The following is a 27,755-nucleotide window of genomic DNA, read 5'->3' as shown; positions in this document are numbered from 1 at the left end:
ATAACTAAATTTTTTTTTAATCTTGCTTACTTAACTGTAGTGGTGGTCATGTTAAGCTTGAAGAAGAGATAGACCTTGGCTATGTTGAAGATGGGACGCCATGTGGCCCCGAAATGATGTGCCTAGAACGTAGGTGTCTACCTACTGCCTCTTTCAACTTCAGTACCTGCTTGAGTAAAAAAGAAAATGCCATTTGTTCAGGAAATGGGGTATGTTTGTATATTCTTTACTCTATCTTAATGTGAATTAGGTATTTATTTTTTATCAGGGAAATGTGTGGTCTTGGGCAAGTTACTTAAACTCTCAGGCCTTAGTTTATTAATCTATAAAACAAAAGAATTGAGCTGGGTTATCCTTAAGTTCCTTCGAACTCAAACTTTATGATGTATACTCTATGAAATGTGCCTAGTTCTAAACCAGTTATTTTTCCTGATTCTATGAAATAAGCTAGTTATTGAAAATATTACTAAGTAGCATATACTGTAGGTCAAATGAATTCCAAGTTGTGTCCTTCTACCATAAATATTGGGCAGTTAGGTGGCTCGGTGGATAGAGCACCGGGCCTGGAGTCAGGAAGACTCATCTTCCTTAGTTAGAATCTAGCCTCAGATACTTACTAGCTGTGCAACCCTGGGCAAGTCCCTTTACCCTGTTTGCCTCAGTTTCCTCATCTGTAAAATGAGCTAGAGAAGGAAATGGCAAACCACTCTGGGATCATTGCCAAGAAAACCCCAAGTGAGGTCATGAAGAGCCGGACATGACTGAACAACAGCAACAACCGTAACTATTACTATTGCTTGAAATGAGGCGGAAAAAGACGTAAAAATGATTGTATCTAATTATAATGTCTGAGTCTTCTTTCTCACTTATATTAATGAAGTCTGATTTGCTCTAACTTTTTTTTCCTTTTTCAAAATGAGGTAGGAGACATAAAGTTTCACAAGCTAAAAAAGGATTGAAAGAGATAAGCACATAATGGTTTGGGCAAATATTTTAAAGTAATGAATAGAAAGAACGGAAGCATTTGACAAGGTTCATTTTCATTCAGACGGCCATGTAACTGAGATTCGGGTGCAGTGAAGATGTGTTTTCGCCCGATCAATTAATCATTCTAATTTCCTGGATCATTGTTCTGGAATAAGCAAACTACATTTTTATTCCAGTTCTGTACGTTTCTATGTGTGTTTATAAGAGACACATAGAGAAGTGTCTTAGTGATTTATTGTCTCTGGAACCATTGCCCCATCCTAAGGAGAGCAGCAGAGATTAGCTGTAACTCTCACATGTAGTATGGGCCACCAGCACTGGAAAAGACCTAGCTGATTCACGCCTATGAGAGGGGAACTCCAGGTCTTCCCCTCTTTCCTCCAGAGGATGTAGGGGAAAGTAACATGGAGAGAGTGAGGAGGTGGAAAAGAGTAAGAACTGTTCAGGTCTGTTCTTCCTGATTCCAAGACATTTATCCACGTTAATGAAGGACACAGGTGATCAAGTATAGGTACTCCCCAACTCTTTTATAATTCGGCTTGAGACAGAGTTGATGGTTAAGCTTAAATGTGGGTGAGTGGGAAGTTTTGGTAGTTTGCATCAAAGTTTTAAAACTCTAGCTAGGCTGTGCAGTGGAAAGAACACTCGGCCTGGAATCAGGAAGATCTGATTTCAAATCCAGCTTCAAACAATTACTAGCAAGTCACTTAACCCTGTTTGCCTCAGTTTCCTCATCCGTAAAATGAACTGGAGAAGGAAATGTTAAACCACTCCAGTATCTTTGCCAAGAAAACCTCAAATGGGGTCATGAAGTCAGGCACGACTGAAACGACTGAACAACAACAAATTAAAACTTATCCATCCAAATCTCTTATTTCACTACTCTCTGCTCAGTGCACAGATGAGTGTGGTGGCTGAAACCCTGGGGAGAGATTCTGTCATCTCTGGGTAGATATTTGAGGTGGGTTTGTTTCCCTTTGAATTCTATATTTTCCATTTGGGGTTCCTTAGATATTGATGCTATGGTAAAATTTAATTTTATTTTAGATGCTTTGTGTGTTCTTGGTTCTCTTGTCCCTTGGACAGGGGAAGGGGTAGGGGAAAGACGCTGTATTTGATCCTAGATTTAGAGCTAAAGGGAGCCTCTGGTCCAACCTCCTCATTTCCTAGATTGGTAAACTGAGGCCCATGGAGGTAGAGTGTTTCTCCAGCTCACACAACTACTTGTCATCAGGCAGGATTCAAATTCAGGTCCTCTGCCTCCAGAGCCAGCTCTCTTTCCTTTGTACGTATTTTCTATCTAGTGCTAGGATAGACACACATGGGAGCCACCAGTGTGACTGACCTTCCCACCTCATCCAGTAATCTCTAGCTCCAGCCTGAGTAGACCTGTCTTCCCTCTACATTGGTCATCTTAGCTCCCCTGCATCTAAAACCCCAAACTTCCTTATCTTTTCAAGGGTCCTTCTCTATGAGTTAATGGAAGATTTGCGTGGATAATGTGGAACTGACTATTTCCATGTAGATTTTTCCTTTCTCTTCCTTTTGTACTGTAGCTGAAAACAAGATTGTCACCTCATAATTTTGCTTCCTTTCTTCTAAGTATAGTCATTGTTCTCTTCTTATGCCCAATTGTTTTCTGTAAGTTGATGTGAGAATGACTTGCATTGAGTAATGAGAGAAGACTTTTTAGATGAACAATGAATAAAATGAAGGATCAGGAAAAGACATCATAAGGAAAATAAGCGTAATCCTTGTTAATTTTGGTTGTTCATAACATTACATTATGATCTGTTTGTGTATGATTTTTATTCTCAATTCACATTTTGGATTTCAGGTTTGCAGTAATGAAATAAAATGTGTCTGTAACAAGCATTGGATAGGTGCAGACTGTAATACTTATTTACCATACAGTGATGGCTCAAAATCTGATCTGTCTGGGCCTGGCAATGGTAAGTACCTACTTTAGTCTCAGTGAATTACAGTCCTCCAGTAGGGAGAACAAAAATATTGCTTCAACATTGTCAACTAAATTATTATTTCTATGGTTACTTTGATTTGTACATAACTGAGGTACACCTGGCAAAACTATTAACCATCCTCAAATGATAACTGGTTTTCAGGGTTTATTGAATTAATTTTTTTATAAGACTAATTTTTGATAATCCTGACTCTTCAAGTGAGATTTTTTTTAAACATTGAATGATATGAGAATGTCATTAATTTGGATCAGTCACCTCTCCTGAAGTTTCTTTATGGTAAACAAATCTCTTTCTTAATAACTTCATATTCTCCAACTGTTAAATTTAAATGGTAGGTTTATGATTAATTTTTTAATTTTTGAGTATTTAAAAATCATCCACAAAAGAAAACATTTTTATATGCAAAAAAATAAGAAGAAAGTCTATGAGCATGTGGAAATCCGTATACATACACACACGCGTATGTAGTTTTGTTGTTTGGTCATTTTGCAGTTGTGTCCGACTGTTTATGATCCCATTTGGGGTTTTCTTGGCAAAGATACTAGAGCGGTTTGCCATTTCCTTCTCTAGCTCATTTTATAGATGAGGAAACTGAGGCAAACAGGGTGAAGTGACTTGTCCAGAGTCACACAGCTAATAAGTATCTGGACTAGATTTGAACTCATGAAGATGAGTCTTCCTTATCCCAGGCCCAGCACTCTATGCACCATACCACCTAGCATATATATGTAAAAATTTAACAAGATACTAACGAAATTACTCTGTATCCATTTTTGCACTCCTTTTTGTTTTCTTCTGCGAATTTTAAAACATTTTATTGGGGATCCTTTCTAAATACACATGTTACCAGGAAGGGCTTTTATTAGAAGAATCAGTCAATTATCCAGCATATACTAAGTACCTTCTATGTGCCAAGTATTGGGGATACAAAAAAAAGATAAAAACCAGTCCATGCTCTCAAAGAGCTCACGGTATAATATAGAAAAAAGTAAAGTAATGGATAATGATTAATACACCAAAAAAAAGCACTATTCTGTGAATATTTGGAAGGGAAGTTTCATATCCACCCCTAGATTCTCTGACAAGAACTGTAGCATTTATTTTAGAACTTTCTTTCTTACCTCACCAGAGACAGACTGTGAGGAAATGAGCTTAGTACAGGGTCTAGTACATAGGAGGTGCTTTACATATAAATGTTGGTTGACTGTTGTGTGAATGAGGTTTGAAGAGGAGCAGAAGAAGGCTTAATAATGCACTGTTAAGAAGGAGGAAGAAGGTAAATGCTGCTAAGCAATGTTCAGATAATTCAAAACCCTATAGACCTTCCTTGATGGAGAATGGACCCTTTACAAATGTGTTGGTGCCTTTTAGCATGTGAATACTTCACTGTAGGAAATGATGCCCAAGGGATCAAAAAGTTGTCTCCCTTCCAAATGATGAGAAAAGTCATGAACCTTCTAATCCCCCTACAGCCTCTCCTTCAACCAATAAACCAAAATAAATACATATATAAACAAACCAGCAAGCAGTCATTAAGTACCTACTATGTTCCAGGCCCTGTGGATAAACCACTATGTATTTATTAAGTGCCTACTATGTGCCAGGCCCTGTGAATACATATACAATCCTTGCTCCCTTAGGTTAAGTCTCATAGCTTATGGGTATTTAAGCCCCAGGATGAAAATACAGTCTTTTTACAGCGGAATTATGGAACTCACAGTAAAATTCAATTAGTGAAGTTTATAGAAAATTAAATAAATTATAATGCTATAAAGAAACCTGGACATTATTAGTTATATTACAGATATGGAAAGTGAGGTCCAGAGGTCCACCAAGTCACAAATTTATTCAATAGTGGCAAAACCAGGGCTAGAAACTAGGTCTCTTCTCCAGCATTCTTTCCCAGTATAATTCTGTGATTATCTGTTATGTCCTGAGCATTATGCTAAGTACTGCAGGGTTGTTCCAAGCAAGTGCAGTTTCTGTCCCCAAGGCACTTAGACTGTCACTGAAAAGATTTACAAACTTGCAAGGGACAGCAATGTAAGATTATCTGTAATTAGGTACAAAAATAAATAGGCAAGATGGTAAATGTGCTCAGAGTTCAGAGAAAGAGCAATATAGTGTAGTGGGGAAAGGACTGGACTAGTGGGAAGAGATATAGTTCAGATCCTACTTCGGACTGTTTCCTCATCAGTAAAATGGAGGTAGCGATGCCTGAAGTTCCTATCTGCTTCGTTATTGTGATGCTTAGAGGAGGTAAGGGATGTAAGATGCTTTGCAAACCTTCGAACATAACATAGATGCTGCTTATTATTACTAGAAAAGGAAATATTCTTCCTGGGCTTGATTTCAAATAGCGCTCTTTGCTTAGGCAGATGCTGCATTGGCATTAGTCACATACAATCTGAGTTTCTTTTCTCAGCCTCTCTCTGTATAGCCAGTCCTGTCTTGCCAAGTAGTGAGCGAGGGAGTAGCTTAGACCATATCTCAGACCATATGCAGTCTTTCCCTCCCAGACTGATTTTTTTTTTCTGTGAAAGCCAACTAGGCCATCTTTTGCCTCAGTTCTTACGTAGCCTCTAATAATTGAATGGGCAATGCCTCAGACAAACTGAGACCTGGGAAAGACCTTAGCCTAAAAAGGCCACTGCATCCGGGCCATTGCTAGTCATCTTGACCTGTGTCTGGCCACTGGACTCCCATGACTCCGGAGGAGAGAGTGAGGCTGGCGACCTTGCCCTTAAGTCCAGTTCACTTGCAAGCTAAGACACGAGCCTCTTTGAGAATGAAGGACAAACAACAACAATCTTTCCATGAGCTCTTCCACATGGATTAATGAAGAAAAGGTGTTTTAGTGCTTAACACAAAGGATCAAAGATTTGCAACTGAAGGGGTCCTTATAGATCATTTAATCCAACCTTCATATTTCACATATGAGGGATTAAGAGGTTTTTCCAAAGTCATATAGGTATCAGAGAAAAGATTCAAAGCCAGGTAGATTTCATCTCATTATAAAATCATTGGTCATATAATATCCATGAGTCCTTCAAAATCTCAATTTCCTGATTTGGATTTATTCTTTCTCCATGTATAGTCATAAACTATGATGGATAATTCACAATGTAAGACCTAGGGTTTTCTCTATACTTGTGCATTGGAAATTATTCAGAATGACATTTGGAGGATTTCTTAGTTAAGATATTTAAATTACATTGAATAAACTTCTCTGTATTTTTTTATAGGTGTTGCTGGCACAAATATCATAATAGGGATAATTACTGGCACCATTTTGGTGTTGGCTCTCATATTAGGAATAGCCGCATGGGGTTACAAGTAAGTGCCATTTATTTGTTTTGTTAATGTTGCACTATAGTTTAGAGAACACAGCTTTAAATGAACTCAAAATTTTAAGCTTAATACCATTAAGCAAACAAATATGGTTAGTCATTCCCAACCTGGTTGGAAAAGTGATATTATTTGTTTAATTTTGTCGCATGTTCTTTCCACTTAAAAGGGTTCCTATGGAATTTTTTAAAAAATCAGAGTGAATGAGAATTACTGTGAACTTTGTGGCAGAGATGAGTATAAAAGGTCATGTCTCTTTCTTCAGGCCTGTGTCTAACATGAATGTGCCTATGGGATAGATTGGTACTTACCCACTTGCAATCACTTGTTTCTCTTGGGACACCAAAGATGGCTCAGTATTCATAAGCCCTAGAACTAGAAAGATCCTTCAAAGTCCAGAGGTGTCAAACTCACATCCAGAGCCCATGGGAAATATTTAACAAAATAAATAAAAATACAATACAATACAGATAATGTTAATTTGTGGTATTCTAAGTCAATATGCAGCCCACGGTTTCTATTTGAGTTTGACACCACTGATCTAGTCCAGCCTCTTTATTTTTATATGAGGAAACAAATATGCCCAGGGAGGTATACCTATTTATTTAAATGTGGGGGGGGTGTTAAATATTTGAACTCAGGTCCTTTCTTTTACTAATAGTAAATAGGTGACATATCAAATATCAGCTAAGGTCCATTTCTCTACTTTCTCCTGGAAGTTCCCAAAGTCAGTTCCCAACAAGATCTTTCACCAGCTGTCCTGCTTATTGCTGGGTGCCATATAAGTCACCCTCTACTGATATGAATCATTCCCACTGAGGCTACCAAGTGACCCTCTCTATCAGGGTTTTCTGTCTCCCTCGCTCTCCACAAGTGTACAATTCTCCCTAGATACTTCGGGTATTATTACTTATGAGCTTGGGAACCTTCTTTCCTGCTCTCGCCCCGTTGATAAGTTTTTCAGCACTATTAGGCTAATATTATGAAAGTGCTACACAGAGGCCAGGGATATGCTTCCCCTTTAAAGACTGTCCCAAGCCAGACATGGTGGGTGGCACATGCCTAAAGTCTGTGCTGCTGAGGAATCTGGGGCTGGTGGATCCCTTGAGCTTGGGAGTTTTGAGTTCAAGAAGATCCAGAGCCAATCGGGTGTGCACGCTAAGTCTGGAGCTTGGGTGGGATAGGAGGACCCAGTCTCAATAAAACAAGACAGATACAAGAACAACAGCAAAATCTGCCCCACTCTTGCTATTCAATTGCTTCTATAAGCTCAAATTCAAGGGCAAAGATATCCAGGACACAGAGGCTTACTCTCAATCAATCAATAAAGAAGCATTTATTAGGTACCTACGTGGTGAAGTGAATAGAGTGCAAGGCCAGGAGTCTAGAAGACCTGAGTTCAAATCCAGCCTCAGACACTTACCAACTGTGTGACCCTGGGCAAGTCATTTAACCCGCTTCCTTCAGTTTCCTCAACTGCAAAATGTGGGTACTAGCAGCACCTACCTCCCAGAGTTGTTGTGAGGATCATATGAGATAAAATTTGTAAAGGGCTTAGTAGTGGTGATTCCCCTCCTTTTACCTTCTCTGTTTACTATGTGCTATGTGATGGTGCTAAGAGTAGGGGATATAAGAAGAGAAGTGAAACAATCCCTGCCCTCAAGAAACTCACATCCTACTGGGGAAAAAAATCAAGAATCTAAATAAAATGAATTTTTGATGCAGACTTTCATTCAGGTCCATGTGTTTATCACAACGTGTTAAACTAAGATTTTCTAAAAGAATGACACATATTCACTTACAGTGCTTTTGACCACAGGGGCCCATTACCCTTTTCTCTAAAGCCCAGACTCTGTCCTGACATTGACTTTGGCCCTGGAGAGCTGGGTCAGCTTGCCTGGGTGAGGGGTGTGGGGAGAGGAGACCATCACCATTCTGTATTCAGAGTGCTCTGGACCTCACCTCATCTATGGAGTCCTTCCAGGCCCTCATGGAAGAAGGTGAAGCATCCAAAGGACTGCAACCTAGCTCTGCAATATCATTAGGACACCTTGGCTTTACCTTCGTTCACTCTCAGAGAGGCACACAAATAAAACATAAAATACCCTCTAGTAACCACAATGGGCCGGCATACACACACACACACACACACACACACACACACACACACATACATATATATGTGTGTATATATATGTATGCATATGTATATACATATATATAGATATATGTATATGTGCATATATCTGTATGTGTGTGTATATATATGTATATATATACATATATATGTGTATATATATACATATATATATATATATGAATAATTCTTTTAGAACTTTTGTAACACTTCTTAAGATAGCTGGAAACTCTCCTGTGCTACAGAACTGGTGGTCGGTCCCTGCCTCACAAAAATGTTACCTCACCCAGTTGTTTGGCCTTCTTTTCTCTTGTGTTGACCTTAGGTTATTAACAATATGGAAAGTTGGCAATACATTTTAAAGAAATAGAAGACTCATATCAAAATGATTCTCAAAACGCCCCCCTTTCATGAATATGCCATCATGGCCACAGTTCATAAAAAATGATGGTGAAATCATATTGTAGTATTTTCACAGTAAAGTACACATCCCAGGGGGCCTTTGGGAAAATGACCTTTCCCAAGTCTGATGTCCATCAAGAATTCCTTTGACTCCCAAGGACAGCATTTCCCTACGGAATATCTTTGGCATCCTCTAAGTCATTAAAATACAAGAATAACATTTGTAGAATAGTCCAACATAAATTCTTTAATTTGACAATAAAATCATTTGGGGGAAGGAAGGGAGCTCCGTATCAGGTTTATGAAATTATAGAATCCCAGAAGAAAAGAGGAAGGTCTTCGAGATACCATGTGCTGATAACAAACAATTACAACAACAGTTTTAATTTCATGACTGCCTGCCATGGGAAATCACAGTAGCACAGTCCCTTGTACAAGACTGACCCAGAGACTTATTTGACTAGTGTGCCCATTTGAAGCAGAGCTGTGGGTTCCAGTGGTTCTTAAACCAGGTGAAAGAGAGAAGAAATTTATTATTATTATTATAGTTATAGTTAATAATAGTAACTAGCATTTATATAGCACTTTAAGGTTGGCACAATGCTTCACAAAAATCTCATTTGATCCTCACATCCCTGGGAACTAGGTGGTATTATTATCCCCATTCTACCCTTCAGGAAACTGAGGCAGACAGCAGTTCAGCTTGCTTGGGTGAGGCTTGTGGGGGAAGGAGACTATCACTGTCACATACTCTGTGTGTGTGCGTGTGGTGGGGGAGAAGACAGACACTAGCTCTATGGGGTCAAGATTCCCATAGTGATGTTCCCAAATTCTATACGTATCATGAATTGTAAAATCCTGTGACTCAGAGCTTGCTGACACAAAGCTTCCAAAAAGCACCAAAACACTACAAATATGAGAAGTGTCCTCCCTGATCTAGATACATGCATAACTAATTTTTGTTGTTGTTGTTTTTCTCCTCCTTTCATCGACGGAAAGAAATTATCGAGAACAGAGGTATGTGGTAAGAATAACCCGAACATGCTATCCTAAAAAGGTTCAAATCCTGAAAGGTTCTTGTCATCCCAGTTTCCACCTATAAAGAGTGTTCATTTTGTTTTCTAATGAAGAAATAACATGGAAATTAGTCTTGTTTTTCAATGTTTTCATAGAATCATAGAACCATGGAATGTCAGAGCTGGAAGGAGCCATAGAGATCTTATTTCAATCTCCTTTTCTTCCTAACTTTAAATTTTTAGTTTTGCTATTGTTAAAATGCTTTCATTTTAAAGAGATATTGAACTTTAAAGGTTTAACTTTAGTGTTGGTAGAAAGTTTCTTTTTTCAAAATAGCTGTCTCACATTTTAGTGGTTAAATGATTCTATGAATTTCTCCTTTCATATTAAAACTAGCATATATTCTATTTGGTGTGATTAATAGAGGGAACTTTATGGAAATTTATTTTTAAAATTTTATATTGAAAAAAGCTCTACAAATATGACTTGCTTTTGTATTTGCATTTTTGACACCTCTATTTTTTCATAATAACACTACATTTTTAGTTACATATGTCAGCTTCCTTTTATGCAAGCCCTTCTGAAAAAGATTTGTTTTTCTTTTTATTAATATCATCTTCCATTTAGAGATGGCTAGACTTGCTTTGGGTACAGTGTTGCTCTCAAGGAAATGTTCAGGCACTCACAAAACTTCTTGCTGATCTCTGTGCATACTTGCAAGAGAAAGTAATGCTTTATGTGTAGATTATATAACTCTACAGTCTAGTAATCTAATTTGGACATGCTAAAAACATTTTGACACATGAGGGTGTGTAAGCATCCCATGGGAAAGGTAGGCTTCATGTTTCACAATAATTTCACAGTTCACATTTTAAAGTACAAATTGACCCTGGGTATTGATGGGATTCCTCTAAGAATACCATATTGTCCCAAATATAAAGTTGCCAATAAAATAGAAGGATTTAATTTAATTTAATATTAATTTATAATTAATATTTAATATACACACATATAATATATAGGTATGGGTGTCTTTTATTTTTTACCTCACTTGAGATTTTCCTGATATTGGGATATTCCTGAATATATCCTTTCTCCTCTCCTACTGAAAAAGCCAACTATTGTAACAAATAAAAAAGAGAGGGCAAAAAAAGCAATTCAGCAAAACCACCCAACAGATGAGATGGCTGATAGTGTATGCAATATTCCACCCACATAGTGTACCACTTCTTCCAGGAAAGGAGAGATGTACATTTTTCTTGACTTTGTGGAGGACTTAGTTTATGTTTTGCATTTTAACCATTTGATTGCTTTAAGATATATGTAAAAATACACATTACTTAACATTCCCTTAGAATTTGATCTCTACTCCCCTGCTCCCAGCAAATGACTAAAGTGGTATTAGTAATAAAGTAGACCAATGTTGTTAATGCCTTGTCAGGCTCTAGCCCAACTTCTCTTTACCCTTCTCATTCTTTGAAATTCTCTGAACTTTTAAAAATGAAATCACATTCATTATTTTCCCTTCCCTTTTCAGTGCTTTTAAAATGAAACAAAACAAAAGCAAACACCAGAGAGCCTTGGAAATTTTATGTGGAAAATGCATAAGAAAATATTTATTCAATGTTCATTATATACCTATTACTATTTCAATCTTGAGAAGAAAGATAGGAAGAAGGTTGGAGCACATCATCCCTAATGAAAGTAGTTTGCGAACCTTGTATTAATATTGAATATATTATTACCTCATTTGAACTGCAGGACAACCCTGTGAGGTAGGCAGTGCAAATGTTGTTATCTTCAATTTACAGATGAGGAAACTGAGGCTCATAGAGGAGAAGGCATTTGCCCAAGGTAGCAGAGCTAGGTTACTCAAAAACAGTCTCCTTATTCCAAGCCTGGGGCCTTTCCATTCCTAGGAGAAACCACTTGCCTCCCTGCACTGAAGTCTCACAGACTGTGGGAAAAAGGCAAGAGGCAAAGATTAATCTAACTGGTTTTGTTGGGGTTTTTTCTCTTCATAAAAAGTACCTGATTTATTTAAAAGCTGCTTCGTTGACCACAGAGTCCAAATAATAGTCTTTATTTCCAAGAAGACTTTCTAAATAAGTTAGTACAGTTCATTAGCTGATTAAGTATGGGCTAATTCTAGAATTTAAAATAAGGTTCACTTAATATTTAGGCCAACAATAGTGATAAATGTTGCTAAACTAATCCTATTTTTTTCTGCCCAAAGGGGCATAACATAATGAGTGTATGTATAAAGCAAGGATATTAATAATGACAGTGAGTGCTTACATTTATGTAATGAATGCTTTTTCATGTATGAAATGCTTTGCATAAACGTTGGTAAAATACAGAACTAAATAGATGACACAAAGAAAACTCTAAAGTCAGGTTCTCAGTAGGAAGGTTATCCAGATTAAGGAGATGACTTCCATTCCCCAAAATCCCTTAGTGTAAACAAAACAAGCAAACTATTTATAGCCTCTCCATATACCCCCTTGCTGCATTATCAAGGTGTGCAGTAGCTATAGTGAGGATTTATTCACTTAGAGTCTTCTCTTCCCACCTTCCTAGAATTCGGCAGTCAGTTGAGGTGCTCTGGGAGATCCAGTCAGGATTCCACCCACATGGCCAATTGTGTCTGATTTCTAATTTAAGGCCCCCTTTGGGCTCATCCACAGATGAGTATCATGTTTATTTCAGTACACCCTCCCTCCCTCCTTGTCTGTGGCTGTTGAATCCTGAATTTATTCATTAGTTCTCAAGTTGCAAGGAGAACTGAGATTCAGGGAAGATGGTTAAGATGCTCTTTGCATCTTAAAGTGCTACATAAATGTCACTATTATTCTGAAGCAAAGCTTGACCCCCTTACATAAGTTATAGATATGTGGCAGACATCCAAAAGCTTGAACCACTAACAGAAGGGGGGTGGTATATAGAGAGGGAAAGAGCCTCAAAAGACAAGGTACTTTTATAGTCCTTCAATCTCACATCTGCCTAGTTACTAAGGAAAGAAGGAAAGCAGACATTTAACTTTTAATTGCTTTTTTGGCTAGGTTTTCATGGGTTTTCTGGTCTCATGAAGATTCTTGTGCTCTCTTAGTCTTGATAAGAAAAGATAAATATGTGGAGTTAGGAAAGAATGAAGGTGGCTTTGAGTGAGGTCCCCATAGATATTAGATATTAGCTATTAGAAATGTTCGTGAGCCTGGCATTTTTCTTGAAACTGTCTGTAAGAGAATGAGAGGAGAATAAGTGATGCTCAAGCTCTTTCTTGGCAGCACAATGCCATCAAAATGCTAAATTAGGTGTACTAAGCAGTTTGGGAAAGAAGGAAAGTAAGTAGGTCTGTGAATGAATCTGAAAATAATAATTCCTACTGAAAACTCATCTGAAGGAATTATTCAGTTCGGTTCAGTCAATTTTAATTACTGACCATGAGCCTGCCTTGAAGCAAGGCAAGACCTGGGTTCAAATGCTGACCCTTACATAAGCTAGCTGTGTGACCATGGGAGAAACACTTAACCTTTCATGGCCTCAGGCATCTCTGTATCTCTCTGAGGCCATCATGTTACAAATAAGTTGTAGGTCTGTGTTAGTGGAGAGAGTTTCCATAGGAGAGGTACCCATACTGATGGAATTACAGGTCTGGACCCACCACAAAGAAAAAGAAACATAGTAAGACAAGAAGACTCTAATGTGTACACTGTATGCTTTCCAAAGGCAAGTCTGAAGGAAGGCTGAGATTTCAGCACCATGGACATCTCCCTCCCAACAGCCATTCAATTGGTTATGAAGGAAATGAGAGCTCTTAATGCCTCTGTAAATGTAGAGAACCAATTTATGTACCTAAAACCATAGGACCAGGGGCCTAGAAAGTAGCCCAAGAACTCATTTAGTCTCTAGGGATGACTCCTTATCCTGCTATTTTAAGTCTTCAGACTTCCCACGGCCCCTCTAGTTTATTCTTTGCTTGTGTGCTTTAGAATAGAATTAGCAGCAGTATGTAAATTTTCTTGTACTGAGATGCAACAATATAAATATCCACAGGGGACAGAACGCTGGCGAGGAAGGCCTGGATTCAAAGTCTGTCTTTGGCACATATGTGCTGTGGGGCCCTGAGCTGGTTGCTTAACTTCTCAATGCTTTAGGCAACTCTCTAAGATTATGGAACTTAGGTACTAAACCTGCTTTGGTGGATGAGTTTCCTCACCTGGGAGTTTTCTGTGCCAGCGAATAACAGGTCCAGTCCCTATTCCTTTTAGTTCATGAATGGTGCATCAACATCATAGGCTTATAAAAACAAATAGTTTGAGATAGGGATTCATGGTTTCATATAGAATCCTCTTTTTTGTGTGTTTTCTTGCATTTGTGGAAATGCCCCTTTTTTGTTTTTAAGTAGAAAAAAAATTAAAAACCATAGGCTCATAGATCTAGACCCGGAAGGTAACTTAGACATCATTTAGTCTAGTGATGTCAAGATCAAATAGAAATGAGAATGTCTGTTTTATTTCTTAAGTTCAGAATAAGGTAAATTAAATAAATAAAAAAATTAGAGGCCACTAAACTCTAGGTAAGGATCTCTGCAGGCTGCATATTGATTTAGAAAACCACAAATTAACATTATCTATGTTCAATTGCATTTTATTTCTTTTGTTCAATGTTTCCCAATTACATTTTAACCTGGTTCAGGAGACCTGTTGGTTACCTCTGATCTAGTCCAACTTCTTCATTTTACAGATGAGGAAACTGAGATCTAGAGAGGTAAAGCAGCTTAGCCCAGGTCACATAAGCCATAAACGGGAGTCCTGGGTTTTGAACTCAGGTCCTGTGACTATAAGTCTCTTTCTACTGCACCTCCATTACTTCAGCATATTTGGTCTATTTCAATTAGAGAGTATAGGAAATGAAAAAAACAACCTAATGAAACTTAGATCTAGTTAAGACCTGATTCTTTTCCTCTGTCTTCAATTGATTGAAACCAGTATGATATATGAGAAAAACAGCAATTAAATCATGTCTTCTTGACCTCAGCATTCAACTTAAATAGGAGCACTCGGTGTTCCTTTTTTTAAGCCTTATTAAAGCTATCTTCCTTATGTGATCTTCCCACCTTCCCTTAAGCTTTTATTAGTTTATTTTTTATGTTTATTATTTCAATGATTTCCATGGACCTGCGATATGACATTATTATATGACACTTCTCAAAAATAGTACATTAAAGTAAAATTCCATGCAGACGATCCAAATTACACACAAGGCATTGGAGAATTACCTCCCCCCAGAGTTGGAGGCTGATCATTTGGCTTGATTTACATATGTCTTATATCACCTTGAGTGGACCTTAGGGCTAGTTAACTTAAACTCTGAGCTTTTTTACCATCTTTGGAAAGCCTGGACTATCCCAAGATACCATCAGATATTTGTCTAGGGGCCTTTGTGATTACTTACATTTTTCCAAGGATGAGGGAGGACAGGAGCCAGTAAATTCCAGAAAATTTGGCCTACCAGTCTGGTGTTCTGATGCCAGAGTAAAGCTTCCAAAGCCTTAATGTAAAGTATCTGACATGCTTTTAAAGATTAATTTGGCCTTTCCTCTCAAATCCCAAAACAAGTCCTAGAAAGCATTCCATCAGATTCTCTTCTCAAGGAAAGATTCAAATTTAAGACAGGCTTAAAAAGTACTTAATCAGGTTTTGTTTATAGAAATAACATACAAAATATTATCAGTGAAAAAAATACAACTTTATCCTTTCCTGCTTTGACAGTTATTATAAAATAATAACTACCTGACACAATCTCAGTGCCTGGTCATTAAAAATTCTCCACAAAGGCATGTAGGCTGAGCATTTTGGGAGTCCTGTACGTTGAATGAACAAGCTCCAGCTCAGAAAATTAAACACTGAACTTTAGGACAAGTAAGCATGACTGAGGGAAGCCTGGGGCAAGTGGAAATCTTTAGTGGGCACAATGAAAGTATAAGACCTGGAGCAAAGTAGTTATTTTCTGGGTAGAATCATAAATAGAAATATTTGGTCTTGACAACATGATTGAAAGGGAACATAGGCTAAGGAAAAGAAATAAGGAATTTTCTGAGGATCAAATGGGAGTCAACCACGATGATGATAATGATGATGATGATGAGAAACATTTATATATTGCTTTAAGGCTTGCAAAACACTGTAATATGCTATCTCATCTGATCCTCACAACCATCTGAGGAGGTAAGTGCATTATTATCCCCATTTTAGAGATGATGAAGCTGAGGCAGAGAGAAGCAAAGTGTTTTGCTGAGGGTCACACAGCTGGTCTGTCTATTTGAACACAAGTCTTTCCAACTTTCTAGTGCTCTTGACCGCTATACCACCTAACTTAAAGATTATAGGATGATAGAGCTAAAAAATATCTTTGAGATTAACTGCATTCCCCTCATTTTCCAGATAATGGAACTGAGTCCCTGAAAGGGAAAGCAACTTGATAAGGTCATGCAGCTAGTTCATGGCAGATCCAGAACCTAGAAACCAACTCTCCTAACCCCAAGTCCATTGTCCACTCCAATATAGCACATTGTACTGATTAAGGATAGGAGGAGACTCATCCATTTTAATTGAAATTATTAGTTGTAGGAACAACATACAATTCAAAGAATCAAATGAGATAAGTAATATAGCAGCACTAGTAAAAGGTGGAAATTGGATGATGATCAGTTAAATTTTGGACTCAGCCCAAGAAACATTGGTATTCAGCTATCAGTCTTTAAACCCAGAAACTCAGCACTTGAATAAACTGTAATTATAAAAATAGGTTAGACTTTTTTTCCTTCTGAAGTAAAGTGAGACTAAGCAGTCCAAGTGAACAAGCAGCGTCAGCCTGGGGAGACAGAACAATTGGTGTTTTATATGGGTCAGCCCTGACATTTTTTGTCAGTTACTTGACTAAGGATGAGTCGTTAGGATAACAAGGGACACCGACTGGGGTGTGAGGAGGAAGCAGCACTCTGAAAGGGAGGTTTAGCTTTCAAAATAATTCTTTTAAATTGTAGAAGTATTTGGGAACAAAGAGAATGGGGGCAGGCCGAAGAACGTATTGAAGGAAAAGAGGCAAGTCCGATTCATAGTGGGATAGGTCTTGAAAAGATTTTTAACACCTAACAAGTTGAATATCTCTGTCAGTTCATGCTTTTGTTTAAAATAATAATAATAAAACCAACACAGTGTCAACATTTTGGGAGGATTAGGATTCTAGGATCATTAGAATTGGAAGGACCTCAGAGCCATCCAGACTCATTCCTTCCTTTTACAGATGAGGAAACTAATACCCAAGGAAATGAAATGTCTTGTCATGCAGGTCATATTTAGCAAAAGCATAGAAAATATTTAAAACTTGCACAAGAAATATGTTAAGATAATCAAAGGGTTGGGGCAGGGGTAGGAGAAATTTGAGGAAAAATTACAAGGGAGATTGAACCAGACGTCCTCCTTCTTCAGTAATGACTGGCCAAGATGAAATGGGCACTAGGTGCCTGATGTATGCAGATTGGGCAGAAGGGTGAATTTCATGACCAGGAAGGTAGCCAAGCATTTTGCCTGGGAGCACATCAACAAAGACCAATATTCTATAATAAGCACTTGCTTAGCACCTAATTCTCCAGAGATGAAGATGATAAGCCTTTGAGGAGTTTGCAATGTAAATAAGCCTAGAACCTTTCTGCCTGACCAAAGGAAGTGAAAGCCTTTCCTGTCTTTGACTCTCTGGCTCCTACCTTGTCCAGAGTGCTTGGTTTGTAAAGCACCAGACCTTAGAATACTCTCCAAAAAGATAAAGAATGACACTAGAATACTGAAAATAGATGACGCTATGTAAGAATGGATAAAATGTGACCAGCAATGTGGAAAAGAAAATTGTATTTTAGTGAACCAGAAAATCATAGAATTTCATTAATAGTAAGATAATCAAATCCTTTAAAAGACAGAATACTTTTTGGAAAATGATAATGGAAGAGATGATTATCATTATCATTTCAATATTGTCTTCAGAATTTATTTGAATGCAGTTCAATGAATGTCACATTTGATTTAGCCTACAAAGACTTTGACCAGAGTAGCATGCAATTCTTGGGCATAACAAGGATTTGATGATTGAGGCATTTTTATTGATAACTTCATTACTATGGCCAGTATAATCCAGAGGGGAAATTTTGGCCATGGCAAGACAAACCCCAAAACTTTCATTGAGAGGCCGTATTCCCCCCAAGCACTGATGAAATTAGTCAACTAGTGAGATAGGTGTCAGAAATAAAACAGGAAATGATTCAAGAGACCAAAAGGGATAAGTGTACTTTAAAAGAGAAATATTCAATTCACCCTTTATCACTGACACTTCAGGAAGACATGATAGTTTTATTTACTTTGGGAACGTATCTGGCCATTACCACATTCAGTCATTTTATATATTTTAAATGGCTGTTTAGAATAAACACATTGATTTTTTACATGTAAAATTGAGCTAAAATGCAAATCTAATGAGGAATACTAATTTCTTTTATCATAACGAGGAATAGACTGAAATTCTATAACTCAGAAGAGAGGGTATTTCTTGACATTTACTTGAAAGATTACTTTTAAAGTCATATATAAGACATTGTTGAAATAACTTCAGGAAGGAGGCATGTTATTGTTAAAGAAAACAAATGAACAAAAAAAATTTTTGAAAACTAATTACAATGTGGGAGTCAGCACAAATCAAAGACAACATCTGAAAGTAGAAAATTTAGCATCAACATGTTTTCTTGAAGCCTAGCTTATGTAAATGGAAGAACATTACGAGTGTAAGAGGGAAAAGAATGATAGAAGCAGTCATTTAATTTATATCTCTGCATAGAGAGCAAGTAAAAGCCAATTCTCTGTAGGACCTCCACCTTGATACTAATTTTGTCTTTAGATTCAGGACAGCATTGGAATTGAACCCCATTAAGCTGTGGTCACAATTCTCAGCCCAGATACACATTGGGAAATGATGAAATTATCATTTGGTACAGATGAATAGTTGAGTGAAAGGTATTAACACCCAAGATGACCTGAGGATAATGAAAACTTAAAACTGGATCATGGAATCATAGAATTACAGATTTAGAGCAAGAAGGGCCATTGGAGGTCATCTATTCCAACCCTCTTTTTTATAAATGAGGAAACCAAGGCTCAGAGGAGTCAAGAAATTTGCTCAGATCGCATGGTTACTAAATGTCTCAGGCTGAAAAGTTACAGTATCTACTCTTCTTTCTCCAAGAAAGACCTTATAGAAAAAAAGTGGGACTGTGTCCAGTCTTCGGCCCACAATTTAGTCTAGTGTTGAATGTCACTTATTGTTGGAACACAGAAGGGACCTTGCAGGTCATCTCATCTTTACTGTTCCTTTTACAGATGAGAAAACTGAGGCCCAGAGAGGTGAAAAAGATATATCTATCTTAATCTAAATTACATCTGGTATATTTTTAATTTTATTTTTTCCTGTTCATCCTCAGTCAAGATGGAAAACTGTTGTCACCATCACTATATATCCCTTCTACACTCCAGTAGAAAGTTACTAAACCACTCCTTAACTATCTCTTCTTTAGGTTAAATAATTCCACTTTTTATCCTTCTTCACACATCTGATATTCCAGATATTTAGTTACCTTTTGGTTTCTCCACTGAATCATATTCCATTTATTTGCTTTTCTTTTAAGCAGATTGTGAAGCCCAGAAAGGAACACAGAACCTTAAAAAGGCTGTAGTTGGGTCATATAATAGAACAAGCGGGAGAGAATTATTCATTCTTTTAAAATAGGGGTCCTTAACCATTTTTGTGTTATGGACACCTCTGGCAATTTGGTGAAACCTTTGAACCTCTTCTCAAAATATTGTTTCAAATGCATAAAATAAAATGCATAGGATTACCAAGGAATCCAATTATGTTGAAATCCAGTTACCAAAATATATTTTTAAAAATCAGACAAAGACGTGGACCCTGGCTTAAGAACTCCTGCTTTAAGATTCTGTCAGTATGTGGGAATCATGAAGATGAGTTTCTTCAGCCCAGCGGTAATGCTGTACTCATCTGCTCCAAGGTTTTCTACCCTAAAACCTTTCATTTGAAATGAAGTAATTGTTAAATGTAAAGGTGAAATTAAGACTTGCAAAGATAATGGGGGCTAACTTACCAAAACGGAGCGCTTCATCTTTTTGAAAGAGTGTAAGGCTGTTTTAACCAACCATTTTAGCATGGCAGTAGTGGCCCTTCCAAATACTCACCATGAGAATGACTTTCATTTGTCACCTTTAGTAATAATCTTGTGTGTTATGATAGACTTGATTCACATAGATCATTTGCCCTACTTCTTTTTTTCCTGAACTAATATTTGTATATGTCTGTGTACGTGTGTCTTGTTTTCTGACTTTAAAATGTTTATTATGCTTTAGACAATTACCCCAGGGAGATTATGTAAAAAAGCCTGGAGATGCCGATTCTTTTTATAGCGACATGCCTCCGGGAGTCAGCACAAACTCAGCATCTAGTTCTAAGAAGAGGTCTGCTTTTCTGTCGCATTTTCAGATTTCTACCTGTTCCATCCCACATTATTCCATTAGTCAGAACATTTCATTATTTTGCAGCAGGTTTGATTACTTCTTCCTTCTTTCTGGAATGTTATAAATGGTATCCCTTGTTCTTTGATTACATGCATGAGTCCTGGGGGTATTCTAGAGTACCCTATGCTCCAAACTGCCTGTTTTCATAATCGAATGAGAAAAATCAAATAAATGAAAAACAACATTATGGGCCTAGCAACCCAAGAGGGTATTGGACAATCTATTTCTCATATGTCTCCAGAAAAGATAGTGTTCACTAACATTTTCAATGGTGGGCTTCATATCATGGTCTTGTAGTCAAAGAAAAAGGTTACTATCATGCTTCAATAAAGAGCAATAAATAAAATAAACTTGTAGTATTAATGCTATTTAGAAAATTCTTTAAATACTATGCTGTATTTTTGAAAGCAAAGCTAGACATGAAGCAAAGATTGATTATTGTGAAATGTGCTTTTGAATGTTGCATTAAGGATTGCTAGTTTTGCATTTTATTCCTGGAATGATCTTTCCTAGATGTATGCAATTTTCAGCTTAGTGCTAGCTTAACTGGTTTGATGTGTGTTTGCCAGCATTCGTATCAATACAGTGTGGGTAGATGCATTATTCATCTGTTCTTTAGAGTTTGATATCATATTTTTGCTCCAAGTTCATAAAATACGTAAATAGCTCTTAAAATTCTGCATGATTTATAATTACCCAGCTGGGTAAAATGAGAGAAAACAGAAATTGCTGGAATGCTTTAGGAAATGTATATAATTGTGAGCCTGTTTTTGTAGTGAAGCAAAACTGCTCCATAGAAGAATTTCATTAATTGGTAATGGGAAGAAGGGGCAGTGGAGGGGGAAGATAATATATATGTATATATATTAACACTTTATGTGTTATCTTTGGAATGGTAGTTATTTTGGATGTAATGACAATTGCTATTCTCCTACTGACAGAAAGAAGGCAAATAGAGTGATAGATAGAATTTTAAAGCTGAAAGGGACTTAAAATTCTATGATCTCTGGTCTTACTATCTTCTTTCTGTTAGCAAACAGGATCACTTCTGAAACTGTTGATACTATAAAACACCTCCCCTGTCTCTCCCCAATTTTTTTTCCACAATAGATCTTACTCATCAAAAACACATATGAATAAGCAATAAAAGTAGTAAGTTTGGTGAGGTATGAAAACCTTTTAAAAACTGCCCGGCAGCTCTCCTTTTTCATTTTAATGTTATATTTCATTATAATAAGTTACTGTACACCCAGAACAGAAAGATAGTTTATACATAAGGAACATAGAATTTGAGAAAGGAGCGAAGAGATTGTTTTTTGTGTGTGGATTTTTTTGTTGTTATCATTGTTTTGGGTTGTTTTGTTTGGGGGCTTTTTTTTTTTGAGAGAGGGGACAGGCACAGTTAGAGGGGACAAGAGTTTGGGCTGCTTCTGTTTTCCATAGCAAAAACATATTTTCTCAGTAAAACAGTTTTAAATTAGGTAATATAATAGATAAATGAAGGGAGTTGAATAGATTCCAGTGGTATTTTTGTCCCCAAATAGGACACCACTTAATTAGCCAGTAATGATGAAGAATGTTATCTTAACTTCAGAGAACCAATAATGTATTGGTGCATGGTATGTCCACTTAACTACTGGATAAGAAATAGTTTAATAAGAAGTCTCCCTTTTAAGGGAAGATTTGTAACAATTTTCCATCATGATGTGTGATGTTTGAAGCATGATGCCATTTCTAAAGCACAAAAGCAGTCACCAGAAACACCTGAAAAAGCGTTTGGGTGGTTCCCAGAACTTCCTCAAGGCCCAAGGTTGCAAATCTTAAGCAGCTTGGAAAAGCATGTTGAGTATTTTTACTCTTTCTCCACACTACTGGGTGTATAGAATGTCATGAAGTGGTTCTTGTGTGATACCAGGTAGGTCTGTCTGTTTTGTTTCTAACAGATATTCCATTTGAAGATGATGGGACATAGATGCACAAATGGTAGCAAAGTGATTAATGGAGCCAACCCACAAAGGTGTCCATGATCTATGTCTGACCAAGTTCATTGGCATTTATTTAATGAGTCAATAGACCTTTTACATGATATTGATGGAGGAAACTCCATTCAGCAGGGGGAAGTTGACTTACTTTCTAAGGAAACAACAGTATCATCTTTATGGCTTAATCATATTTGTCTTGAGTAAATCTTAATCAAACTCTATCATGGCCTTATACTTAAGAAACAAGTACAGCAGGACCTCTTTATAACCCTGGTATTGGTAAACAGTATTAGCCTGTTATAAGCAAATGGACTATATCAAGCTTTTTACTGTATGTTCCGAGCATAATCAGAAGTTGTATGTCCAAGCCCATTTAATAACAAACCATGTTAGCTGGGCATGATGGCATACACGCCTGCAATCCCTGCTGCTGGGGAGGCTGAGGCTGGTGTTATGCTTCAGCTCAGAAGTACTGAGCAGTAGTAGGACTAAAGCTGAGCAGGTGTCTTCCTTTACCAATATGGTAAGTTCCTGGGAGTAAGACAACCAGGCTGCCTAAGGAGGGACAAACAGGCTCAGGTTAGAAGTGGAATAGGTTCAAGCTTGCATACTGATCAGTATTTATTGGGATCGAGCCTGGGAATGGTCACTGAATTTCCAGCCTGGATGAGATGATAATTAATAATAATAACAATACCAATAATAATAATAATAATAACCGTGTTATAATGGGGTTCCTTTGTATTTGGTTTTTCTTAAATTGGTTTTTGTGTAATTCTCTTCTTCATGAAATACTTTTTATTTCTCTTCATTCTTTCATTTTCCCAGATTATTAATTTATTTATTGCTTATTTTATGTATTACATAGTGATATAAGCAGTTTTGTTTACTAATCTCAACCTTGGAAAGCTAAGAAGAAGAGAGGTAAACATTACATGTCTATTTCAATTTCAGGTCAAATGGACTCTCCCATTCCTGGAGTGAAAGGATTCCAGATACAAAACATATTTCAGACATCTGTGAAAATGGAAGACCTCGAAGTAACTCATGGCAGGGTAAGGAAAATTGAAATACATTTGTAGGCCCACCGTAAGTTCCCTATTCAATTGGGCTGGATTGTTTCTTATTAGCCTCTCTCTCTCTCTCTATTCCTTTTCCCTTATAAGACCATTAAGGTCAACAATCCACCAATCAAGGAGCATTTATTAATCACCTACTATGTACCTGGCAGAGGAAAGGAAATATGGTATGAGAATCCAAGCTGTTTTTACTTGGAATAAGGGTATAACTCTCTTATTAATGATAAATATGAGAGGATTTAACAGCTAGGGCATACTCCAAAGCTACAGATGGCTGTAGGATGCTTTGAAATGCATATCTGATTGAGGAAAGTGGTCTTCTGAATTAGAAACTGTAGCAAGTAGATTTAAAATAATATTCATTTACATGCATACTTACCTTAATCTTCTATGTCCAACCCATCTTTTTCAGGTAATCTAGGAGGCAACAGAAAAAAAGTCAGAGGCAAAAGATTTAGACCACGATCGAATTCGACTGAGTAAGTCTGACCCTCTAATGCAGAAGGAGGCTCCTGTGTTCCTTGTGATTTGTTCTAAAGAAAATGGGTTAATCATTTACAAATGAATTGATCATCTGGTGAAAGAAGTAGAAACCAATGCTTTGGTATAATCTGTTTTATTCTTACTTTTTCACTCTCTTTTTGCCCTTGGAAAATTAACCATAACTTTTCTTTTTTACGTAGGCATCTTCGCAACTGTGCCCATAGCAATACTCAGTGACAGTGAGGGTCTCTACCCTTGTGGCAGGCTTAATTCTACAGTAACTTTCTTTTGTGGTGTCTTGGTTCAGTGTTTGAAGGGAATGCTGCTAACTTTCCTTTTTTTTTTTCTTTTCATCACACTGGGTTCAACCATTCCAGAGAGATAACTCTCTTTTTCTCCCCAATACTCACTCCCACCTTGAAAGCATTAGGAAAGAGTCCAACTATACTTGGATGGTCTCCCAACTTGAAGCTGCTGCTCAGAGATTTTCATGGCTGCAATCTAAGCATTCTCTCAGACTAGTCAAAATAAAGCATTACTATCACACTTATGAAAAGAGACTTAAAAGGCTATTTACATTTTTTTCTGCACCTTAAGATGCAATGACATTTTTGAATACAGCATTATGCAAAAGATTGTACAAGCAAAAAATTAAATAAGAGAGGAAGAAGTTCACGCTAAAATATTTTAGAATAATGTAATTACCTTGCACTCTTTTCTGTCTCTCTTTTTAAATATATATAGATATGTATTATATATATACATATATAACCAAGCTTAATTAAATTCTTCAACTACCTTCCTGGAATCAAGCATAGCCCTAATCCTTATCTTTATATATAATGCTTATCACCCAGTTCAATTTCCATTACCTTTGTGCCATATCAGAATCTTTACTTCTCTCTTACGCAGATGATAATTGTTATTCCCAGAGTCTCACTTGCTGTTTCATACCTTACTAATGATTTTTTTGGTTGGTTTTGTTTTGGGAAAAAAAAACCCTGAACATCAAGTATTTTGTTAACTGCTTGCTAGAAACTTACATTAGCATTTCCATCATATACCCTACCTTTTTTAGTCCAGGTATAATAACATTGCCCTGAAATTTGGATCTTCCAAGCTGAATGGTATTGTCTGTAAGTGGCTTGTCAAAGTTTATATAGAGGATTCGTTATCCACTGGGAAATAATGGACAATTTGAATAACTCCATTGCATGCTTCAGAATGGCAATAGAAAATGACACCATTAACTCCCAAGCTCTGAGAGTTTATCTTACACACTCCCAAAGCACTTGGGTGCTTTAGGTCTTACTGTTGATAAACTCTTCTTGGAATGTTGTTTGGTTTGGTTTTTTTGCATGGGGCTACATGATACGATACCTAAGCTAAGGGTTACTTAGCTGTGTTTCATCCAGTTGCTCCCCAGAGTGAAATTGATAAAGGGCAAATTTTTCTCTTATTATTTTCTTTATGCACCTCTTTAATTTTCCAACTGTATTTCCTATAACAAGGCTTAAAGATCTCTAAAATTTGAGGTGGGGGGGGCAAATGACACTGACATTAGAATAGAGCCACGGGTTTGGGGACCAAAGAGTTATTTGGTTTTTATCAGTACTAAAGGGATAAAGTAGGGTTAATATAATACTTTTCTAAAGTAATCATATGATTATCTCTTGTTATAAATTTCCCAAAGCCTTGCTAAAAAAAAAAATAACCTGATGCCACAAATAACTTTTGAAAAACTTTGTCTGGGAGCTCATCAAGTGTAAAAAGAGAAGTTGACCATGAGTCATCTTTGTAGGTGAGAAACAAACAACTGGTAAAATTTCAAAGAGTTTTCATTGATTTTCCAAAATGTGGTCCTGTATTTATTTCCCTTTAATTGTATATTTCCCTTTAATAATAATAATATAACAATAATAATACCAAGCCTTTGGAAACTGGCCACTTATTATCTCATGTACCCCTTTTATATCTAAACAATTTCAATAAAGAGATAAAAACCTGTTCGTAAGCATCCTTGCTACATGTGGATTCCACTGCCACCTTAAAATAGCTACCATTTCCAGATTTATTGGGTACTACCCCCCTTCCCTCACTCTTGATATAGTAATATCAGCTGGGTAACTATAAGAAGAACAGAATGTTAGGTGTCAGGTGGGACTTTCCTCTCATAGTTAGGCACATTCCATAGATGAGGGAATTTCCTTAAGTTTGGCTTGTAGAGGGCATCATTTGGAAGAATAGGATTCTGCTGAAAGTGGTAAGGCAAACAAATGGAATGCCTTTATCCCGAGGAGTACAACATGAAGACGTGTGCTTTGCTGATTGATGGCCTGTGGTATCTTTGTTAAATCTGCATTGTTTTTCCTCAGAGCGTGTACCTCTTCCTCACTGTTGTACATAATACTGACTTTTTTTTTTTGGCTTAGACTTTCTATTATATATTGTGTTTTTGCAGGAGGGAGCCCCAAGCATCCGAGCCTGGGCACTCCCTCGACCAGCCAATCCCAACCCAAGGCATAAGCCCAGGGGTTTCCGACCCCCCCTTGACAGGGAGTCAGGACCACAGGTCAGTTTCCATCTGCCCCTTTATTCTGGGCTGCCAATTAATTCTCCTCGAAGTCTTTTCCTTATCTGAGCTCAGTTATTTGATTTATGATGAAGCCCCCTGTGACTGCTTGGAGATGTTCCTGATGCAGCCAGCGCTAGCTAAGCTCTCCCTGCCTTTCCGGCCTGAAGAATTAAAAAAACAAAAACAAAAACAAAAACAAAACCTCTCAAGCCTGGGTATGAGGCATTTCTGCATGCTGCGCTATGAGGCAAAGTTAAGTCATGTAAGCTGAGTAGGTAGCTTTCAGGGCAATTTGATTTAATTTCCTCAATCCATACTACCATGCCTTGAGATCATTGGGATGATAATTGCAAATGCGTAATGGGCAGATCCCTAAAAGAAGCAAGTGAAAGGCTCTATTCCACGGCCTTAAGTAAAGAGATTCCAACCCTCTGAAATGCTACCCAGTTGGAAAGAGTGAAGCTGACCTTGTGAATGTCAAGCCTTGTAGCTTTAAGCTCCTTCTTATAGCCATTGTCTCGATGATATGTCCTTTAAATTTACATTTGAAGAGCAGGGAGCAAACTGGCCTTCAGGTCCCTGAAGTTGCAGGGGGCCTGTGAGTGTCTCGGTTCGTGGTATGGCTATGTCAGTGTCTTACCTGGTAACAGCTGCATGGGCTTTCTCTAATATCCTACCCCCCCAGCCCAGAGCTTTAACTAGCACTTCATCTGTGGCTGTATTGGCTTTTTCAACTTTTGCTTTGGGTTCAGAGACCCTATTGAGAGCTTCAAGCCAGTTTTGATTTGCTCTCTCTCTGTAAAAAAGACCCATTGAAGGTGGTTGTGGCTAACAGCAAGGCTCTGTTGCAAGCTGGTTCCCCGCTTGGGGGACAGCGCATCCATTGGCAAAAATGGTCTCAGAAGCTCTTCAAACAAACCCTTCTTTCACAGACTGAACTTTCTGGTTTTTCAATGGTGCAATATATTGGGTACATTTTAAAATGAAGGGAAAAGAGAAAGAGTCAAATCTGGAGAGAAAGAAAAATCTGATATGCTTAAAAAAATAAAAACTACAGTATTATGACTCTAAATCAAATGCACTTGTAAACAGCTGTTTGAGAACTAAATAAAGATGGAAGGAGTAGATTTCA

At 37.4% G+C, this 27,755-nt stretch overlaps 1 protein-coding gene across 1 annotated transcript in view; it reads left to right on the top strand.

The window, feature by feature from the left end:
- The window catches only part of ADAM22 (ADAM metallopeptidase domain 22), a 268,564-nt gene that overhangs the window by 225,077 nt on the left and 15,732 nt on the right, over nt 1–27,755 (top strand). The window contains exons 23-29 of the mRNA XM_036759864.1: nt 41–209; nt 2,825–2,939; nt 6,215–6,305; nt 9,856–9,873; nt 20,337–20,531; nt 23,441–23,541; nt 23,978–24,044. Coding sequence (XP_036615759.1) covers nt 41–209; nt 2,825–2,939; nt 6,215–6,305; nt 9,856–9,873; nt 20,337–20,531; nt 23,441–23,541; nt 23,978–24,044 — 756 coding nt within the window. The remainder of the gene's footprint in view (nt 1–40; nt 210–2,824; nt 2,940–6,214; nt 6,306–9,855; nt 9,874–20,336; nt 20,532–23,440; nt 23,542–23,977; nt 24,045–27,755) is intronic.

The sequence above is a fragment of the Trichosurus vulpecula genome, chromosome 5 (assembly GCF_011100635.1).
Source record: "Trichosurus vulpecula isolate mTriVul1 chromosome 5, mTriVul1.pri, whole genome shotgun sequence".
NCBI lineage: Eukaryota > Metazoa > Chordata > Mammalia > Diprotodontia > Phalangeridae > Trichosurus > Trichosurus vulpecula.
This window is presented reverse-complemented; position numbering and strand designations above follow the sequence as displayed.